Genomic DNA, 19,781 nt, shown 5'->3' with positions numbered 1-19,781 from the left:
GATTGCCATCCCAAATGTACCTGTAGCAGTGAAATCCTTCATGTTGATACATACGTAATCATTTTAACAATATAATAAATGTAGTGTTACAAAACTGAAGAACAGGGTGTACAGTAGTTATAAATAACAGCAGGCTTCAATTATAGTAGAGAAGACAATACCAATAACATTCACCTGTGCTTTCATCATTGAAAAACTGAACAATGCACTTCCCTATGTAGAGGTAGATTGCCATCCCAAATGTACCTGTAGCAGTGAAATCCTTCATGTTGATACATACATAATCATTTTAACAATATAATAAATGTAGTGTTACAAAACTGAAGAACAGGGTGTACAGTAGTTATAAATAACAGTTTAACATTCACAATGCAAATGGAGATAAACACTTCAAACTAAGACACTTAGTCTACAGTAATACAACAGTATGTAAAGTTGTAAGCATTCTTAAAGTATACGCTTGTTAAGGAAGTGGGGCATGATTTGTTCTCGGTTGCAAGTGCAGTCACAGGATGTAATCAAGGAAGCTTTGAGAAGGAAAGGACATGGTCACGTGACTGGGCTGCGCCATGACACTTTCATGGATGCTTTCATGGGAGCCAAACTACACCCGGAGGTTCGGCAGAATTCACTGGAGTCAATGAGAGCTCAGTGACCAGCTCATGAACAAACACTATTTCTGAATGACTGAGACCTTCTGGACACTTCTGGAAAACAACAAAAGACATATAACACATTATTGTCTGCTGTGTTGCTTTTCGATGTGTACACTGTAATTCTTAGGTAAGGTATGGTATCTAAAGAGCACAAAGTACCTTTCTGAACGTACCAAGTATCGCGAGGCCAAATCTTGCGATACCTCCGAGCCTGAAACAATTCCTGCTGCTGTTTAGATCCTCAGATAAAATTATATACTGTGCACTCTGTGATATCTCTTCGTTTATATTCCTGAACCGATTATATGACAAAGGTGTCAATTGTTAAAAAGTAATGTTTGTTATGAGCTGGTCAAGCTTGCTCCATTCACTGCCATGTATTCATTGAACTTCCGGTGTGAGTTTGGCTCCCATGAAAGTGTCCATGAAAGTATCATGGTGCAGCCCAATCATGTGACAATTTCCTTTCCTTCTCAAAGCGTATATCTATTCTACGTCCGAGCATAGTCATGGTAACGCCCCGCCTGCCTCTGATTGGCCTACTGACACTGCCTTAGCAGACTTTCCTCTGAGGTGGAGTATGCTGGATAGTCTTACTCCGTGGTGGGAAATAAATAAATAAGTACGATATAATACAAGGAATGACAGCTTGGCACGCGCGACAGTAACTTTTATGTTTTGTAGAAGAGGCAAACTAATATTATTGTTTATGCAGTTTATTATTTTACATGTGTACAGTGAAACATTATTGTACTGTAAAAAGGTATATTTTCCCTTGATCTTTATCTTTTTTTATTAGTTTACTATAATTAGATTAATACACGATAAGATAATCAACACTAACACTTTAATTTAGAACACACCAAAATAAAATCATACAAATATGCGTTCAATCAATCATCATCAATCAAAGCAAACGGCATAAACAATATTAGTTTGCCAAGCTGGCATAGCCTGGCTAAAGCCAGACGCGAATCAGCCGTTGGCAAAAAACAATTGCCTGCCGGTACACGACAGTGTGATTTGAGTCTGGCTTATTAGCCAGGCTAAAGCTGGCAAGCTGTCATTCTCTTGTACTTTCCCACCACGGAGTAACGCGTCTCGGAGGACTGTCTGGTGGGACATTTTTAAGAAGACAATGGCTTACATGATCATGTCTCTCTTTCTTCTTGTCTGAGGTCCTCATCATTAGGTGTTTGGGTCTGACTGAGCCCTCTGAAACATCTTGAGATTCCTGGTTAAGGAATCATCAGCTTTAGAAAAATATTAATTATTTTTGCAATATTCCGAATATCTAAATAAAAAAATGCTATGCTACTCATAGTTACCAGGAGAAAGTTCTGCGATTACGCTTGTAGTACAAGAAGGTACCAACAGCAACAGTAACAGCAACGATGCTGTTATGAAGAATGAATAAAGTCCAGCAGGTCATGCAGCCTCCTAAAGAACAGAAGACAGAGATAAAAGACCACGACACAAAAGGACAAAATGACATGAGTAACATAATGATTTTTACTTATTTTTAAAGCACATCTTGGACAGGCCCCAAGCTACATTTCCAACCTTGAAATTCCTCATGTGCCTATATGAGGTCGGCGTATCATCTAGCAGTTCCTATATCAAAATGTCAAGTGGAGATTGAGCATTTGCTCTAAACTATGGAATGTACAGTACTTCCTGAAGAGCTCAGATTAGCTGATTCTGTACCTTTAGCACATGCTGGATTGGCTTTTCTGTAAACGTCTTTGCTATATGAACTTTTTAAGTTACACATGCCAAGTTTGAAGTCAATGGGTCACATAGTTCTCAAGATTCACACAACAGATATGCAATCAGTGTATCCATGCATTTATAGAGATTTTTACAGTGTAAAGCGCACTCTGTAACTTCTGTTTTAAAAAGTGATGCTGCATGTGATGTATTGCCATGCTTTTTGTTCTTGCTTAATGTAAATCGCTCTGGATTAAGAGCGTCTGCTAAATGCCTAAATTGTAAATTGATTGTAAATTGCAACAAGGGCTCCATGACCAACCACCTTTAGACTGACAATAATCATAACCACGACTGGAATGTAACACAACCGCTTCTCACACTACTGCGTGTAGTCGGTGTAGGCAAACTCTCATTTAAATTGCTGTTATTTCCTGTTTGACTTATGACTGCTACGACACCGCCCTCTGTTTATGAGACTCCTGTTCTGACACGCACTTCTCAGTCTGTCCTGGACGGGTCTGCTTACTGTGGAGCACTGATTACTTTCTTCCATTCAGGGAAGCTTTGTGTCAAGGACACATAGGTAAGTGCCTTACGTAATTCTAATTAGAGTATTTACAATATGTCTAGGTGTGTGCTATTGTTTCATCACTACAACTTACTCTGGAGACTATGTTGACTCTTACTCTGTTGTTTCTCTCTTCGAGTCTTCAAGGCTTCGAGGCTTACCATTGTCTATCAGCATTGAAATGATCTCTAATATTGTTATACTGTTTGTGGCCTTATGCTTGTATTGCTTAGCTTTGTCCCCCTGCATTGTCAGTCAGTCTATAGTTAGGATGTTAACATTGTTTTAGCTATTGTTACTATTACTGTTAATATTACTATGTTTTAGCTATACAGTATGTAACTCTAGATCACGGTATTGATAGTGTGCATATTGTGCATCATGCTAATGGTCAGACTTATACAATGCAAAATAGTGTATAAATAAAAATGTATAATCAAAGATAACATTAGTTTCCATTTATGACAGCAGTTTCGATGTTGTGTATAAACTATGACGACACACAAGTTTTGCACAAGTTAGTCTTTTGAGCATGGCAATTTACTTACTTACTTACTCATGTGTTATTACTGTTTATTAAAGGTATAATGAAATTAAATGTTTTCCAAACTTTTAGAACATATCATGGTTATAACGAGGTCATACTTAATAGATGCCAAAACAAATTGTCCAGACCGACCCCAGTTCATGCAAACCACTGGTCTAGTGAACTTTAGTCATGTTTTCTTTTTTTTTGAGTAAGCTATTTTTTTCAGCCAGTATCAATTGTCTAGTAGTGTAATCCTGGGCTCTACACTCCCTCTGCCAACCTGGGGAGAGCAACGGACTGATCTCACGTTTCCTTCAATGCATGAAGAGTCCAAGCCACTTCTTTTCACCTAACAGGGGCCAGTTTCCCCGGTTGGATGTAGCATGTGGAAGGAACACGTTATTCCAACCAGTCCCTTTCCCCGCCTGGCAGTTTAGAGACCAGGACCAGACCAGCATGTTTTTTGTGAGGGTACCTACCCTAGGGGACACGGGGAGAACATGCAAACTCCACACAGAAAAACCATAGTCATGTTGATGGACGGAGTGCAGGCACATTTCTCACCAGTGGCATGGTACACATAGAGAGAGACATGTTGTTGTCCATAAGGGTTAGAAGCTTCACAGGCGTAGAGACCTCCCAGGTCAGAGGTGAGGCTGGTGAACTGCAGCCTGCATCCCTCTGCACTGATCCCAGCCCTGGGCCATGACTGGTTCACTCTAGAACAGACACACACCAACACTCGTGTCAGATCGCCGTATCTCACACAGTGTTATGTTTTGAAATGAAATGCTTGATAAAATGAACAACAACATCTATGTTTGGAGAAACCCCTGTATTGAGTGGCCATAGTATACTATTCCAAAAATGTATATCCAGGATTCAAATGTAGTTTCGGTCCAATGACATTCAATGTTTTTTTTGTTTATTTTATTTTATATTTTTTTTATGGAGGGACAGACAGTAGGCTGACAGGAAATGGGGAGAGAGATGGGGGGAAGACATGCAGTATTTAAACCCGTTTGTTGGAAACTACTGTACCTGCTCCAGGTATACGTAGCTTTTGGACTGGAGTCAGACATACATTCAAACACGTCTTTGGATGTTTCACGGATGTCCACTGGCAGAGGTGCATCTGTAGGAAAGCAGATGAAATGGACATGCTATAAATTATATAAAAGACAAATGACCTGTCTGTGATCTCTTTCGGGAAAACATGCACTACACATTGAGACAACATACACTTTGTTCCGCTAAGTGGTATAGTGTGGTTCAACAAGGACTTCACAGGAGAAAATACGGTTTATAAATAAGTGACTCCCTGTTGTTACAAATATGACAGTGTATTAGCTGTTAGGGCAAGGTATAACTCACAGTGGACCTCAATGGTGAAGGGTAGGGTTTCCTCTGTTGCCAGGGCTTGTTGCTTGACCACGCACTGGACGAGGAGGTGGTTGATATTTCGGGTTGATATGCCAGCCAAATGGCTAACTGTGGTGGTGGTGCCGTTCACATGTTGAGTGGAGTTGGTCACAACTCTCAAATCTTGAGAAGACCCAGTGTCCCAGGTCACATCTGCAGGGGGTTTGGCACCAGACGCTATGCAGCTTGCATATGCGACTAAATCCTCCCTCTCAACAAGAGCGGGAACTTCAACATTCAGGCTGGTAACTGGAGGGACTAAGCAAGTGGCACAAACAAGTAGACAAAATATAGCTGCAAGCAGCGATAAGGCGGGACAAAGCAAGAAGGCAATAAGAACAACATGCACAATAAGCCATAGAAACATGGAAGACTGAACTTGAGAAAAAGAAGGCCATACGTGTAATTGTGACAGGGTCGGTTTTAATTGGGGGGGGGTTCTTGAAGACTTGAAGATTTTAACTGTATTTTAAATGTGTAATAAAAAAGTTAATATCTCAATTAAAAGGAGAGAGAGAGAAGGAGAGAGAGATAGGAGGAGGAAGCGTTCCCATTTCAAAGAATTAAAAAAAATACTCTCGTCTCTGAGTTATTCTGACGGGAGAGGCACACGTCACACGTACACTGCAAAAGGGAATGGGAGCACAGCCGCACCTGTCAATCATTGTGTGTCGGAGCGCATAAATGCCATGGCCATTGACAATGCATTGGGTGCTTGAAGTTATATATGCCATATATTTCAAATTCAAAGTAATAAATAAATTAAAGTGTGCATGACTCCACAGTAAGGCGATTTTTTTAAACTGTGACGTGAGTATGAAGGAATAGGGAGGTTCCAACGTTTTATCACTTGAGTTTTAAAAGTTAAATATCTAAAAAACGAAACATTTCAAAGTAAAAGGTTCAGGCCTGTGTGTCCACAGTAAGGTGATGTTTTTAAATTGGGAATGGTGTCTCCAGGTATAAAGACGTTTTGACGTATCAAAATCCTCCATTGACTTCCATTATCCTTTTAAAAGTAAAATATCTCGGAAACTACAAAACATTTCAAATACTCAAGAGACTGCACGATTCCACAGTAAGCTGAACATAAACAAGTTTAAATGGAGTTTATAAGTGAAAGTCTGTAGGACGATTTAGGGGCCAAAGTTTTCTCTTGACGATGGGTTCGCTTACAGCGACCCCACAATTATATACACTAAAGTGTATTGTGCCTTAAACACCTGTTGCTAACTAAAACATAACATAGACATGAGTTATCTCCATTATACAATACTACAATATAAAAAAGGTATATTTTACCAAGCACAGTCAGAGTTATCTCTGTCCTGTATGATCCACTTGGGAAGAGAGTGAAGATGCAGGTGTAGACTCCTTCATCCAACAGTGTGACATTAGCGACATGGATAGATCCATCGTTTTCTTTTAAGCTCCCGATGAACTTGAATCTACTGTCATGATCATTGACGAGCTCTGGGCCGTATTCAGGAGAAACGGTGAAGAAATCATGAACTTTGCTGTTGTTTCGGGTTGTCTTCTTCCAAAAAACCTGAGCAATTTCTTCAGTTGCAGGTTTCTCAGTCAGTATGCAGGGAAGGGAGACATCCTGTCCTTGTACTGCCGTTTGTGTTCCTCCAATCACCTTGATACCTGGACAACACAATTTACAAGTTACAGTAGGTAACTTATAAAGTGCAAGATCTGATAGACAAACAGCAGATGAGATCTTATTTCACATCTAACAACTACACCTCTAGCATAATTACTCATTTATTTGACTCCTCCATGCAACTCCTACTGTGTGTGTGTGTGTGTGTGTGTGTGTGTGTGTGTGTGTGTGTGTGTGTGTGTGTGTGTGTGTGTGTGTGTGTGTGTGTGTGTGTGTGTGTGTGTGTGCACATAGTAGTTCTAGCATTCAACTTGGTACAGAAACGGTTTCACATACGTTTGTGTGTGACTGTGACTGTGTGTGTGTGTGTGTGTGTGTGTGTGTGTGTGTGTGTGTGTGTGTGCACGCGTGCAGCCGTGCACGCAGATGACTCTACGATTGTAATCAGCAGACATGACAGTCTCAACTCTCAATTATAGATTGATAGAATTATTAGATTGTGTTTTTTATAAGATGATAGACTTTTAAAAGACATCGATCAGTGCTGCTATGCCGTGCGCTATTCCATTTGCTCTGTTCAGTTTAAGGGTGCGTTTGGAAATGTGCACCCCCACAACCCCACAAGGCCACTGGCCATGACAATATTCCCTCCAAATTTCTCAGAGACTCAGCCATCTCTATAGCTCCAATAATCACCCACATAGTAAACCTCTCCATCAAACAGGGACAGGTCCCCCAAGATTTCAAACTGGCCAATGTAACCCCCTTGCACAAGAAAGGGAACAAATTAGACCCCGGCAACTATCACCCTATTTCTATTCTAAGCTCCATCTCGAAAGTGATGGAAAAAATAGTCTATGAACAGGTTGAAAAGTATCTTGCCACAAATAAATTAATGTACGAGTTCCAATCTGGCTTCAGAACATCCCACTCCACTGACACATGCCTTCTCTATTTGAGCGACCAGTGACCACATCAAACATGAGGTGGATGGTGGCAAATACTGCGGCATGCTGGTCATGCTGGACCTCCAAAAGGCTTTTGACACCGTGAACCACTCCATACTGGTTAACAAGCTAAAAGCAATTGGTTTCGATAGCACATCAGTGAGCTGGATGCAATCCTACCTGGAAGGGAGAGAACAGATGGTGGAGGTGAATGGAACACTGTCCCCCCCTCCCAGTGAGCTGTGGTGTTCCACAAGAAAGCATACTAGGGCCTTTACTGTTCCTATTATGCTGCAGTTGCAGTCACAACGACACGCTGATGTCATCATGTCGTTTACATATATTATATGTAAACGACATGACATCAGCTTGTGACTGCAACTTGTTCCTGTTTGCAGATGACTCAGCACTGCTAGTCTCAGACAGGAACAAACAGCAGGTTGAAAAGGCCCTCAGCTCTGAACTCGGTAGAATCTGCACCTGGCTCGCTGATAACAAACTGTCTTTACACCTGGGAAAAACTGAATCCATTCTCTTTGGATCTAATAGTAATCTCAGCAAGGCAAATGGCTTATTGGTTAGAGTGGGTGACAATGTTATTGTCGTATCTTTTAGCGTGCAGCAGTCCTGGAAAAAAGAAGCCAGGCCAGGATATCGATGTATGAGGTTACAAAGCAGGCAGCTTTATTTGCAGTAAAAACAGTCCAGCATTCAAGACAAAGCACAGAACAAAGGGAAGACCCTTTGTGGTTCTCCGGATTAAACAACACTCAGTAAACTCGATAGCCGAAAATGAGTTGACCGGATCCAGGACCCCGATAAACCCACTGGACCTGTCCTTATATTTGTAAACTAGGCCCCTCCTCTCCAGGACATGCAGCGCTCTTTCCGGTTGGAGAGAGGCGGGACCTAGGACAAAAGGAACCTGATCCGTTTTAACTGGGGCGCTAATTTTTAGATGATAAACCGTTTTAAAACTTAACAAAACTTAAATGTAAACTGTGAACAAACTTATGAACATGGTTAATCATACCTTAAAAGTATATGAAAACGGAAACACTTGTAGTTAGGAAATGTTTAACGGAACTATAAAATAAAACTGAACACTTTCTCTTAAGAGGTAAACTAACACGGTGGAGTGAAACCCTATATGTTCTTATCGTACATTTTAAAGGAGACGAGTTAAACTCACTATTAATAGTTAGAGTCTCATCTTTCTATAGTGACAGATTGTTAAAAAATAATTTGAGTTTAACCTGTGGAATAGTTTACAAATACCAAAATGGTAACAAAATGGTCTGATGGTCTGGGGTAAATTCTAAAACCTCTCCCCCTCCAGGGGAGTGAGCTTCAAAGGAGTTAGAAACAATGACCCTTTGTTTTCAGGTGTGAATCGTAAATGCTCCCTGTCTCTTAGATTTTGAGAGAGAGAGAGACTTTACGCTGTAGTGAAACAATTCAGTTTAGTCAGTTCATTTATCGAAATTATACGACATTATCACACGTAAAGATAAAATGACCTACCTAGGTTCCATCCTGGAGGCTAAGGCTAAAGCTAAGGCTTTGTATTGGGTTTGTGCTTGAAATGTAGGCCTACTGTAATTCTGCAAACTGTTAATAAATATTTCAATCAATCAATCACCGGGAGCGCACTCGCCTATTAGTTGCATTGCATTTGCACAGTGCGCTCAGTGTGCTATTTCCGAACGCGCCCCCTATATAAGGCTCCTGGCCTCTGGCTGGCCTAGATTGTCTAACGCCAGGGCTCCACTGGGCGCGTTGCGTCACGCGTGCGTGCGTCAAAAAACGAACCGGTTCAATTTTATGGTGACGGAGACGCGACGCAACGCGGGCAGTGGAGCCCTGGCGTTAGATGTACGAAACTACGAACTTCATTGGAGCCACTATGGAGCCGCAATGGACTAAAATCCTTAATGATCTCCAGTCCGAAGTAGGCATGGTTTGCTCTTGAGTCCTCCCTGGTCCTCCCCCGTCCAGGCTACAATCAGAGCCTTAGAAATAGACAGTTAAGTAAGTCACTATTAGACTAATAGACTATCTGTCTATCTATTATACGGCTCTGGCTACAATGACGATGACAATGTTTTTAGGTCATAATATATTTCGGCCATAGGGAAAGAGTCGAAAGACGTAGGCCTAATGCTTTATTGGGTCGTCCACTCACAGTTAACAGTCTTTGTATTGAGTTGTGCTTGAAATATAGGCTACTGTCTGTAATTCTGCAAACTGTTAATAAATATTTCAATCAATCAAAAAAACTTACTCTGAACTGTATTCGTCCACATCAGCCACAGTAGCAGTGCAGTTTTTCCACGTCCACGACATGGCGTCGCTTTGTCTTGACTTGCTGCGTCCGACATTTCATGATGTGACAATGTTTAGTTGTCCGAAATAAACGAAACCAAAACGGTTGTCTCATCGAAACCTACGGTAAGCCAAGCCTTGACGGAAAACGAAATCGAAACGAGCGTCAAACTGAAACCAGTGTCTTTGTCCCGCTCTGGACATGTCCAGGATAAGTGATTTAATTTCCGCACACATTCAATTCAATCCCCCCCCCAAGACCCCCCTCTCTGGGGCCGCGCTTCTGTTGCGGGGAGGTTCCCAAAAAGACTTCCCAAAACAAACTGGTCAGGCTACTACTTGACCTCACTCCCCGGCCGAACCCATCTCACCCCTGCCCACTTTGACAGGCTGGAATGGCTTAGGGTTGACGACAGAGTACAGCACCTTGCAATGGGTCTCGTCCACAATATTCGCTACACCACCAATATACCCATGTACCTGTCTAAATACTTCCTTAAAGGTATATTCAGTGATTTCACTCAAAAAACCTTAGGTTTAGTTTTTGGCTGGGACCTAAGCCTTTCATCCAATCAGGATAGAGAGCCAAAAACGAAACCTAAGGTTTTTTGACCCCCAGGGGACCTTATATGGTCAGCACACTCTATAGTAGAGAGGATTATCACAACAAAACAAAAGTGATATTTGAATTAAGTGAAATCACTGAATATACCTTTAATGTCAACACACCCACAACACCAGAGGGAGTTCAACAAACCATGTGCAACCCAGATTTGGCACAAACAAGGGACTAAATTAATTTCGCTCCTATGCCACCAAAATGTGGAACGCCCTACCAACAATCATTAAGACATGCGAATCCCTTGACTCCTTCAAAACTGCTCTCAAAGGGCACCTACGGACGGCTGCAATTCGAAACCGTAAAATCTGAATCCCCCACCCACCCCTGTTCCCCCTCACTGTATGTTTCTTTTTCCTTTTTACCTCCTATGATGATTTCCTTTTGACTATATAGTTGTGTATATTCGTACGTCTCTAAATGTTTTGATGAATTGAAAATGGTGGGCCCTATTGCAAGTGTAATGCTTTATGGTGTCGTCCACTCACTGTTAACTGTTAATTCCGCAAACTGTTAATAAATCAATCAATCAATGGGGGGGGGGACTTTTTACACACAACAGCTCTAAGGTATATTAATGACATAGTAAAATGTTGGAAATTAGTGGAATTCCCCTTTAACCAGACAGACGGCGCCCCTCAAACAATAATAGAATGTCTTAACACAAATCTTCTCTTCTGGGAGTGGGGGGTCCATGGCACAAAACAAAACATCAGATGGGGGTCTGTGGCCAAATACATACATTTTTCGGGTCCTTGGCCCGCAAAGGTTTGAGAACTACTGACATAGGGCTCCATCTTGCGCCACCCCTTACCCCTTATCCCTAAACTTATTTGCCATTTTTTACTATTTTAAAACATTTAAAAATAGTCCAATCTACATAGACACGTTGTTAGCTTGTAGATCGGCTATTTGTACTATTTTAAAAGGTTTTAAAATAGTAAAAATGGCAAATAAGTTTAGGGGTAAGGGGCAAGATTTAGGGCATAGAGGGCTCCAGATCTTGTCACCGCTAAACCCCTTATCTCTAAACTTCTTTGCCTTTTTTTACTATTTAGCTAAACATTTTTGAATAGTTAAAATGGCCAGTCTACAAGCTCACAACATGTCAATGTAGATTGGCTAGTTGAACTATTCAAAAATGTTTTCAAAATAGTAAAAAAAAAAAAAGAAAGGGGATAAGGGCTTTAGCGGTGACGAAAAAGAGTCTATAGACTTATCTATTTCTTTAGTCGTCCATGCAGGCGACTGGCGTCATAGCTACAGTAGGCTGCTCACATTATGAGGCCTGCTGAGATCCACATGAATCACATTGTTTCAACAGTATGTGGTTCCCAATATTCACATCATTTCATAGGTTGGAATGAATGTACCGGTATGCTATTTTCAGGCTACTGTTTGTTAAGATTTGATGGCATATAATGTCCTCATTTGTATGCAATACTGCTATATATATAATGTGTAATGTTATGATTGTGCCACTGTGAGGCGTCAAGACACAAGGTATAGAATGCATGCCTGCCTCCTATGTGCAGATGTCCTAATCACATTCATATATGAATACCACCTGTGTGTGAAACAGTTCACTTCAGTGAGACTGATGAGTGCAGCCCTTCTAATAAAATATGCCAGGCTTGGCTGAATGGATTCTTATCTCCATGTTTTCTCCGAATGCAACGTTAGCTGCAAAACTACAGCATAACTTAACACTGTTAAGTATCTACTAAGCAGTAGGGTTACAGTACTAAGAACTAAGAAGTATAAACAGTATGTTGTGATTTCAGACCTTGGCCCCATCCAAAATTGCATACTAATATACTAGGGATGTGCCGATGAGACATTTTGGGCGAAATCGATATCCGATATAATTAATTGCCGTTATGGCCGATAACCGATATATGCTCATTCGGTATTGAAAAATTATACAAATTTTGTCCATTCTGAAAAATACATGTAACAGTATAGCCTATCTGCACTGCAGGCTTAGGCAAGTCAGATTTAACTTTAATACCTTTATCTTTAATATTGTGAGCTTGTAGATCTGTTCAAGCTGTTACTTTGGGCTGGTTTATCTGTAAAGACAGACCGATTAATTGGACCGATTAATTAATCGGTCTGATTGATTAATCGAACTGATGCCGATTAATCTAAAAATAACTCAAATCGGCCGATACCGATGTGTTTGCAGATTAATCTCCCATCACTATAATATACTATTTAGTATGCCAAATTACTTTTTAGTACGTCCAAAGTAAAACCCTACTGCGTATAGGTGCTAAATAGTAAATAGGCAGATATGCCTTAACATGTTGTATGATAGTTTGTGGTTTTGGGCCCAATTTGTTTTCTATGCCAAATATGAATAAATAAATAAAAATGTTAACATTCAATTTCCCCTTTAGGTATAAAATCCCACCAATGCTCTGCCACAACTTGTAGCATACTAATAAATGTAACGTCTACTTAACGCAGAAATCAACACACATGCACAAATGCAGCATGACTTTTATCAAAACACAATGGAGTTCATTATGTCTTGAGAACGTCACAGACTGAAATGCCAGGATTAGAGTTGCTACTGTAGGTGTTCAAATTAAAACGGCATGCTGGAGTTGATTTCAGGAGTTATCCATTTGTCAGAGAGAGAGTGTACAAATGCAACCAAGTGGACCCAACGGACAATTTGGTCACATTTGTAAACTCTCTGTGTTATGTTAACAGTATTTTACTGTGCACCTATACGTTAGGAGCCATCCCTTTTCTGTTGGAGATATGGGATGCCCTTTGGCCTCAGCGTCACAGACTGCCTCGCTGTATGGCTGAACTAATCAGAGGTTAAAGTCTGCACTGTGGCTCTCAGTGGAGTCACAATGAGCAGTTTGTTTTCGTTCACTACTACCCGAGCTCGTCTCGTCGCGTTAACAATACCTCGTCCAGTGGACTGCTTCCTCTGCTCGGACCCTGAACATGAAGCTTCAGATTGCCACCCTGCTGCTCCTCTGCCTGTCGGCGTCTATGTGTGCTGTGCTCTACAGGCCTCAAGTAGCCCCCGAGGAGCGGGAAAGTATTGCTGTGGAGGCCCTGGTTGTGGATGCCGCTGCCGTAGAAACCGTGGAGAGCAACGGTGCCGTAGCAGACGCACCTGTAGCAGAAGCCCTTGTCGATGGTGGGCCAGGGGCTGAGGAGGCTGTAGCTGCAGAGCATGTAGCTGAGCCTGATGTCCAGTCTGAGGACGTGCCAGAAGCTGTCGTTCCTGCTGCCGAGGAGCCTTCTGACGAGAAGGTAGCTGTAGAGCCTGCAGCCAATGACCCTGCAGTGGCTGAGGAACCTGAGATGAACAGCCCTCTGGTGGGGCCCGACACTGATGCTATGATGGAGGGTATGCCTGCTGCAGATGAGCCAGTTGCTGCAGATGTCCCTGAACCGGATGTCCCTGCAACAGATGTCCCCGAAGCAGTTGTTCCTGAAGTAGACATCCCAGCTTCTGCAGATGTCCCTGAACCGGATGTCCCTGCAACAGATGTCCCCGAAGCAGTTGTCCCTGAAGTAGACATCCCAGCTGCCGCTGATGACCTTGCTGCAGATGTCCCCGCCGCAGATGTCCCAGCTGCAGATGTTCCAGTAGATAATGTCCCTGAAGCAGATGTACCCGTCCCAGAAGTCCCTGAACCAGATGTCCCAGAAGAATATGTCCCCATTGCAGAAGTCCTAGAATCGGATGTCGCTGAACCAGATGTGACTGATGAAGAGCTGGCTCAGATGATGCAGGCTCTGGAGGAGATGGAACACTCCTTTGGGGACGAAGAGGAAGAGGAATCCAGCTGGGGCTTCGGTTCAGTCAGAAGTGGTTTTCAGGCTCTCAACGGATACTTTAACTCTCTGGTGGAGATGGTTGGAGGGGAGGACGGAGTATGTCAGTACCGCTGCAAAGATGGTACAGTATGTTCGAGCCAGTTGACTGTGGATGTTCTTCAACAGCTGTAACTTTGTTATAGTGCCTTGTCATTGTCACATAGTAATTGCAGTACGGTTTTTCTTATTGCTAAATTGTTAAATCTATAGATGGCCTTTGTCATGAAAATAAGTTAGGCCTAATGTTCTTGACACACCAAGTGTTTTTCCTTTTTTCCTGTGATGGCTGTTTATCTGTGATTGATCCCTTTAAAACCATGGTCTAAGATAATTGATAAGGCCACATGGCTTCTGAGATTACATGTTACATACATTGTGGTTATCAGTCAGGGAGGCAGCTCTGTGAACACATTGCTAGAAGTTACACAATTCACACAAAGCTGCTCTAACAGGGGTTATAGTCTATAGATAAAGATGGGTACATCTTTATCTATGAATACACTGTGTACGTGGCATTGTAACACCCTGTGTGAACGTAATCAAAATCGATTGAGGACAATCGTAACCCATTTTGGGCGGGGTGTTTTAAGCATTGTTATACTTTAGCCACAAGCTTGTAGGTCTGCTATTTTTGAAAAATCGTGAAAATGTGTTTTCAAGTGTGTTTTTAACTCAAATCTTTGCTTCTGGGGGGGGGGGTCGGAACAACATATTTTCAGATGGGGGTCGGCGGCCAATTACATAATGTAGGGTTTATTTTTTTATTATCTGGATTTAGAAGACATTTGTAGAATCGTTCCCAGGTCAAAATGGGTTAAAGAGGCCTGAGGCTATGAGGATTACTTAATTAATGCACCTCAGGTATTCGGCCCCTTTACCAACTAAACTAAATGGAGCCTTGCTGTTTCCACAGGTGAAACACCTCAGCCTCGCCCTGACTTCCAGATGCCAGAGCCTGATGGCTGCACTAACCCTCTAATGGGATTCCAGGTATACGACAATGTATGTGAACTAACTAAACACAATCTACTAACACTATCAGGACAATTACTTGATGAATGTTTAATACTTTGAGTGAACATAATGTAGTGTATACTTTTAAGTTCCTTTTTATCAGATTGAAAACAAAAATTTCCACACTCAAAACCTACCTTTTCAGACTCACATTCCCTGCCTAATTCTAATCCCCCCATTCTACCTCTTATTTTATTTTTTATTTTGTCTTTGAATTCTTAGTTTTTAAACTTTTTAGACAAGTTTTTACTAGCAAAGTTTTATTTTGTTTCTGTAAAGCAATTTGGAGTACGTACTACTTATAGAAAAGCACTGTATAAATTGCACGCATGTATTATGTATTAGCATTATTTGTCGAGGTTTACTTAAGATGAATGTTTTGACAATTATTTGACAACCAATGGGTTTCAGGTCCATGTCCTTCTGACTAACCTCCCACGGGGCAGCACACCGGCTAAACCTAACTAACCTTAACCCATGTCTAACCAATGACTAGTGTAAACTAAGTATGCACCCCAAGAAGGGTACATTAATTGCTTGCTTGTTAAAATTGGGGGGGACGGGGGACGTGGGGAGACAAAGCTCTGATATTATGCTTAGGAAATGCTGCTCCAGCCTTGAATATAGGTGCTGGATTCTACTGAGACAATGTTTTCTTGAAACAGATTGATCTGGGAGTCCCTGCGATGACCAAGTGCTGTGACATGCTTGACATTTGCTATGACACATGTGGCACAAGCAAGATCCGCTGTGACTCCAAGTTCCGTTGGTGTATGCATGGAATCTGCTCTGACCTTGAGCAGAGTCTGGGCTTTGTTTCAAAGGTCCAAGGTAAGATGTTCTCACAATGTTTCCCACTAAGTTAGCCATAGGTATTATCATTTAGTCAAGACTGTATACTGCATGGTGGAAATGTGACTTAAAATAAAGTATAAATGACTTTAAAAGTTAAAACAGTGGTTCTCAAACATTTTCATGTAAAGGACCATCACATTGATATGTGGCCTATTTTGGCCGCAGACCAGCATTCTGAAAATATCTTGTGACAGGGTCACTCCCCTGTGAGGGAAGATATAGTACATTATCAAAATGTTCTCCACAGTATTCAAGATGTTTAAAAAATAGCAAGCTCATAACATGTAACACTTGAAACACTTTGGTGAGCCTGTATATAGGTTGTTTTCAAACCTGTACAAAGTATCAAATAGGGTATAAATTGTTCTTCATTTAGCTGGGGACCCCCTTGAGTCCCTATTTGGAGAACCACTGTGATTGAAAAAATCAAAAATACCAAATATTTACATTAAACCCTGTTCCCCCTCCCTTCCTTTGTGTCTGTTATCAGCATGCGAGTCGATGGCTGATGTCTTATACAAGACAGTGTCAACCCTGGGCTGCAACCCCTACATGAACAGCCAGAGGGCAGCATGCTACTGTGAAGAAGAGACGAGGGAAGAGCTGTAGAGACTGAAAACCAGTATTCCTCAAACGTTTGAATTTCAAAGTCTCCCTTTAACTCTGACAGTGTACAAATGGACCCTGACAGGTCCATTTGGTTCCATACGTACTAGGGATGTGCCGATGAGACATTTTGGCCGATATCGATATCCGATAATTAATTGCTGTTATGGCCAATAACCGATATTACCGAACTTTAATACCTTTATATTTAATATTGTGAGCTTGTAGATCTGTTCAAGCTGTTACTTTGGGCTTGTTTATCTGTAAAGACAGACCAATTAATCGGACCGATACCAATGTTTTTGGCGATTAATCTCCCATCACTTTACGTACATTGTCAGAGTTAACAGACTTGGAAGGAGCATTTCAGAACCCCAACCCCGAGAATCCCTGCATCCCGCTTTGAGAACCAACCTTAAAGTTACTCATTCAACTCACACACAGAGAGACAAATTACAGAGTCTAAGTCATGTCCATGGAATACATATTTATAGACTGTTTGACAAAGAGAAAACACTGTGCATATTTAGACTGAGAACAAAGAAGCCTCTCTGAGTTCACTTGCTTTAGAGCAGGGGTGCCCACACTTTCTTGACTTGAGAGCTATACTTTCAAAATTAGCTCAACAAGATCTACCCGCCAAAAAAAGAATATTATACCATTGCTGAAAATAGTTTAAATATGGAATAGCAGAGCTGGCGTTACATATAAGACAAATGCACTTGGAAATAGAGGTGGAGAAATGGAATAGCTAGGGTTTTTTGTATTTAATCTGTAATGCTACAGTTTGCGACGTTTGTGCACAGCAACTCTCTTGAAAACAAAATAGTGGGTTTGAGCTGACAGGCCCTTTTTGATGTCAATCAATCAAGTCGCCTTAATTCAAGTGGTAGATGCCAAAAATAGTTTTTTTTAATACTTTTTAGGGGCATGTCATGTGATCTACCTGCACAGCCCTTGTGATTTTGGGCACCGCCGCTTTAGAGAGTCATGGTTAGTGTGATATTTTCTGGTTAAAACTAAAACCATTAATCATTGCTATAGAGTGTTCATTATTCAGTAACAGATGTCTCCTTGACTCTCTGGTTCTTTAATAAACAGAAAATACATTTATAGGTTGGTTGCCAATTTCATCCAATCAGGAATGAGTACTCATTTATCATCTTCAATGTGATAGTGTTCCAGTTCCAATTCTGTCTGCTCATTCATTTGTGTCTTCAATATCACTTGTTTATCCTGTTTGCTATCCCAACCTGAAAATTTATTTTCTTTGTTTTACTAAAGAGCTGGCAAGGCCCCCTGTTACCTATAGCATGACTATTACTATCCATTTTACATATTTCTAACACAAAACTGTCACTTACTGCAGGTCTCATATGGTAAATGCAAATGAGGGTGACTTTGGGTTTTGTGAGTTTCATTTCATTTTGAATGTATGCAGTATTAGAATATATCAAGTATTCAGTATCTGAATATGGCTAGGCTACTCCTTTTTCAGAGTATTGGTGCAATGCTCATAGATGCAATATTCTTCAAACATATGTCTGTTCTATGTAATTTTAGCACAAGGCTATATGACCTCATTAGCATATTGTTTTGATAACCCCACTGGCTATGACCTCATTAAAATAAATTATTTTTGATAAAGATGTACGTGATAGATACTGCCTCTGTGATATGGATTCATTAGAGTGAGGCTCAGTGTTGCTAGTTTGTATTCAAATTAATCAACTGAGCCAATAGTTTCATGTAAATCGTCAGTGTCAGGTGGAAACCTCGTATGTCCAAAACCTTTATTATTTAAAAATATATTTCATTAGCCTCATAGCATAATTAACTACCGGTACATCGCTTTTAGGCCCAAGTAAATTTACAATTTTGCCTAACTCCACTCTCCTAACACTGCTGGCTATGTCCTCCTAAGCCAATCAGAATGCTTGTTCACATTCCAAAACTTGGGGGCAATAAGCCAGGGTGAATCAGCACAGCAGATATAAGGCAGATAAAATATGACTTAGGACATTACGAAAAAGCACTTCTTGCCTAAGTCATCTCTTTGACATAGGATAGTGTTTTCTTTTGTTCTGTTTTTTGTCTTTTCCGAAAACCTTTAAATAGATAACATAGGAAATTATGCTATGACGATAACAATTAGTCATATTTGTAGATCTTCTATTTTCACCATTTCTAAATTTTAGAAATGGTGAAGACAGAAGATAAGACAACTATGACTTACTGTAGGCAATTATGCTATTAGTCAAACGATTTATAAATAGCGACAAGCTTTTAGATCTGCTGTCTTCACTTCTTATGACACGACGAAGTAGGACATTAACTTACACATATATACATGACCTTTGCTGTGTGTCACTCACTCTCATAGAGCTATAATATAATCGTCACTCTCCTCTCTCTCTCCCTATTTACTGTCAGCGAAATATGGAGACAAGAGGTTTCTGCCCGAGAGCTACAAAACGTACAATATTGTCTATTACTGCTGTTTCCATTTGTAAATGTAAATCTATTAGGTTATTCTTCTGTGAATAAATGCATTACTAATTGTAATTTGCGTGGAATGATTTAGTGCGCAGTGCACATTAGTTGCTTGCGTGCAGAAGTCCAAGAATATTGTTATGCCTGATTAAATACAGACGTTTGAGCTTGTACATCAGGTATTTTAGGTTGCATACCTCTGTCATATAACAAAGTTTGAATCAGGCTTTAGTCACACTGCTGTTTCTTTTCCATGTCACATGAACGTTCTCTATAAACAATACGCTACAATTTGGAAATGAGACATTCTAGAAGCCAGTAAATTGCTGTAAAATATAAACAAATTTCTTGACCATGCCAAATCTGAACGGAGGCCACAGTAATCAAGCTTGAGACATGCATCCAACAACTGTGACCTAGAAAACGATGTTGACCGGTTGTAGTTATAAATGAACTGCAGCACTGCTCTCCTCCAAATGATTTCTAATAGAAATGTCAGTCACTTTAATGCAACCAAATTGTGCAGCCAGGCAAAGTGGCAAAGATAGCCTTAGCTTATAATGTATGATTAAC

The 19,781-nt window shown here is 40.8% G+C and overlaps 2 protein-coding genes across 3 annotated transcripts; one reads left to right on the top strand and one right to left on the bottom strand.

Moving 5' to 3' along the window:
* Positions 1 to 1,253: 1,253 nt before the first annotated feature.
* Positions 1,254 to 9,857, bottom strand: LOC310865551 (nectin-4-like). Of its 2 annotated transcripts, none has more exons than XM_083774709.1 (7): positions 9,729 to 9,857; positions 6,191 to 6,538; positions 4,841 to 5,182; positions 4,508 to 4,601; positions 4,031 to 4,185; positions 1,985 to 2,096; positions 1,254 to 1,890 (listed from the first exon to the last, which is right to left on the bottom strand). In XM_083774709.1, the coding sequence occupies exons 1-7, from the start codon at positions 9,823 to 9,825 to the stop codon at positions 1,845 to 1,847; spliced, it is 1,194 nt and encodes a 397-aa protein (XP_083630835.1). In that variant the 5' UTR covers positions 9,826 to 9,857; the 3' UTR covers positions 1,254 to 1,844. The 2 variants fall into 2 exon arrangements, with proteins under 2 accessions (XP_083630835.1, XP_083630836.1); XM_083774710.1 differs by having other exon boundaries at positions 4,841 to 5,146.
* Positions 2,872 to 18,757, top strand: pla2g12b (phospholipase A2, group XIIB). Its single transcript, XM_083774711.1, has 4 exons — positions 2,872 to 2,952; positions 15,154 to 15,230; positions 15,920 to 16,085; positions 16,600 to 18,757. The coding sequence occupies exons 2-4, from the start codon at positions 15,186 to 15,188 to the stop codon at positions 16,716 to 16,718; spliced, it is 330 nt and encodes a 109-aa protein (XP_083630837.1). The 5' UTR covers positions 2,872 to 2,952; positions 15,154 to 15,185; the 3' UTR covers positions 16,719 to 18,757.
* The last annotated feature ends 1,024 nt before the right edge of the window (positions 18,758 to 19,781 follow it).

The sequence above is a fragment of the Protomyctophum parallelum genome (assembly GCF_964188405.1).
Source record: "Protomyctophum parallelum genome assembly, chromosome: 10".
Lineage (NCBI taxonomy): Eukaryota > Metazoa > Chordata > Actinopteri > Myctophiformes > Myctophidae > Protomyctophum > Protomyctophum parallelum.
Note: the sequence above shows the minus strand (reverse complement) of the source record. Positions and strands in the feature narration are given on the sequence as shown.

Bases quoted from the DNA above. Each gene is read 5' to 3' on its own strand.
- pla2g12b (XM_083774711.1), top strand. From the start codon at position 15,186: ATGCCAGAGCCTGATGGCTGCACTAACCCTCTAATGGGATTCCAG. The intron at 15,231-15,919 runs GTATACGACAAT...TTCTTGAAACAG, and splicing joins ACCCTCTAATGGGATTCCAG to ATTGATCTGGGAGTCCCTGC. The intron at 16,086-16,599 runs GTAAGATGTTCT...GTCTGTTATCAG, and splicing joins CTTTGTTTCAAAGGTCCAAG to CATGCGAGTCGATGGCTGAT.
- LOC310865551 (XM_083774709.1), bottom strand. From the start codon at position 9,825: ATGTCGGACGCAGCAAGTCAAGACAAAGCGACGCCATGTCGTGGACGT. The intron at 4,186-4,507 runs GTACAGTAGTTT...TGTCTGTTCTAG, and splicing joins GCTACGTATACCTGGAGCAG to AGTGAACCAGTCATGGCCCA. The intron at 2,097-4,030 runs GTGAGAAATGTG...TCTGTTCTTTAG, and splicing joins CTATGTGTACCATGCCACTG to GAGGCTGCATGACCTGCTGG.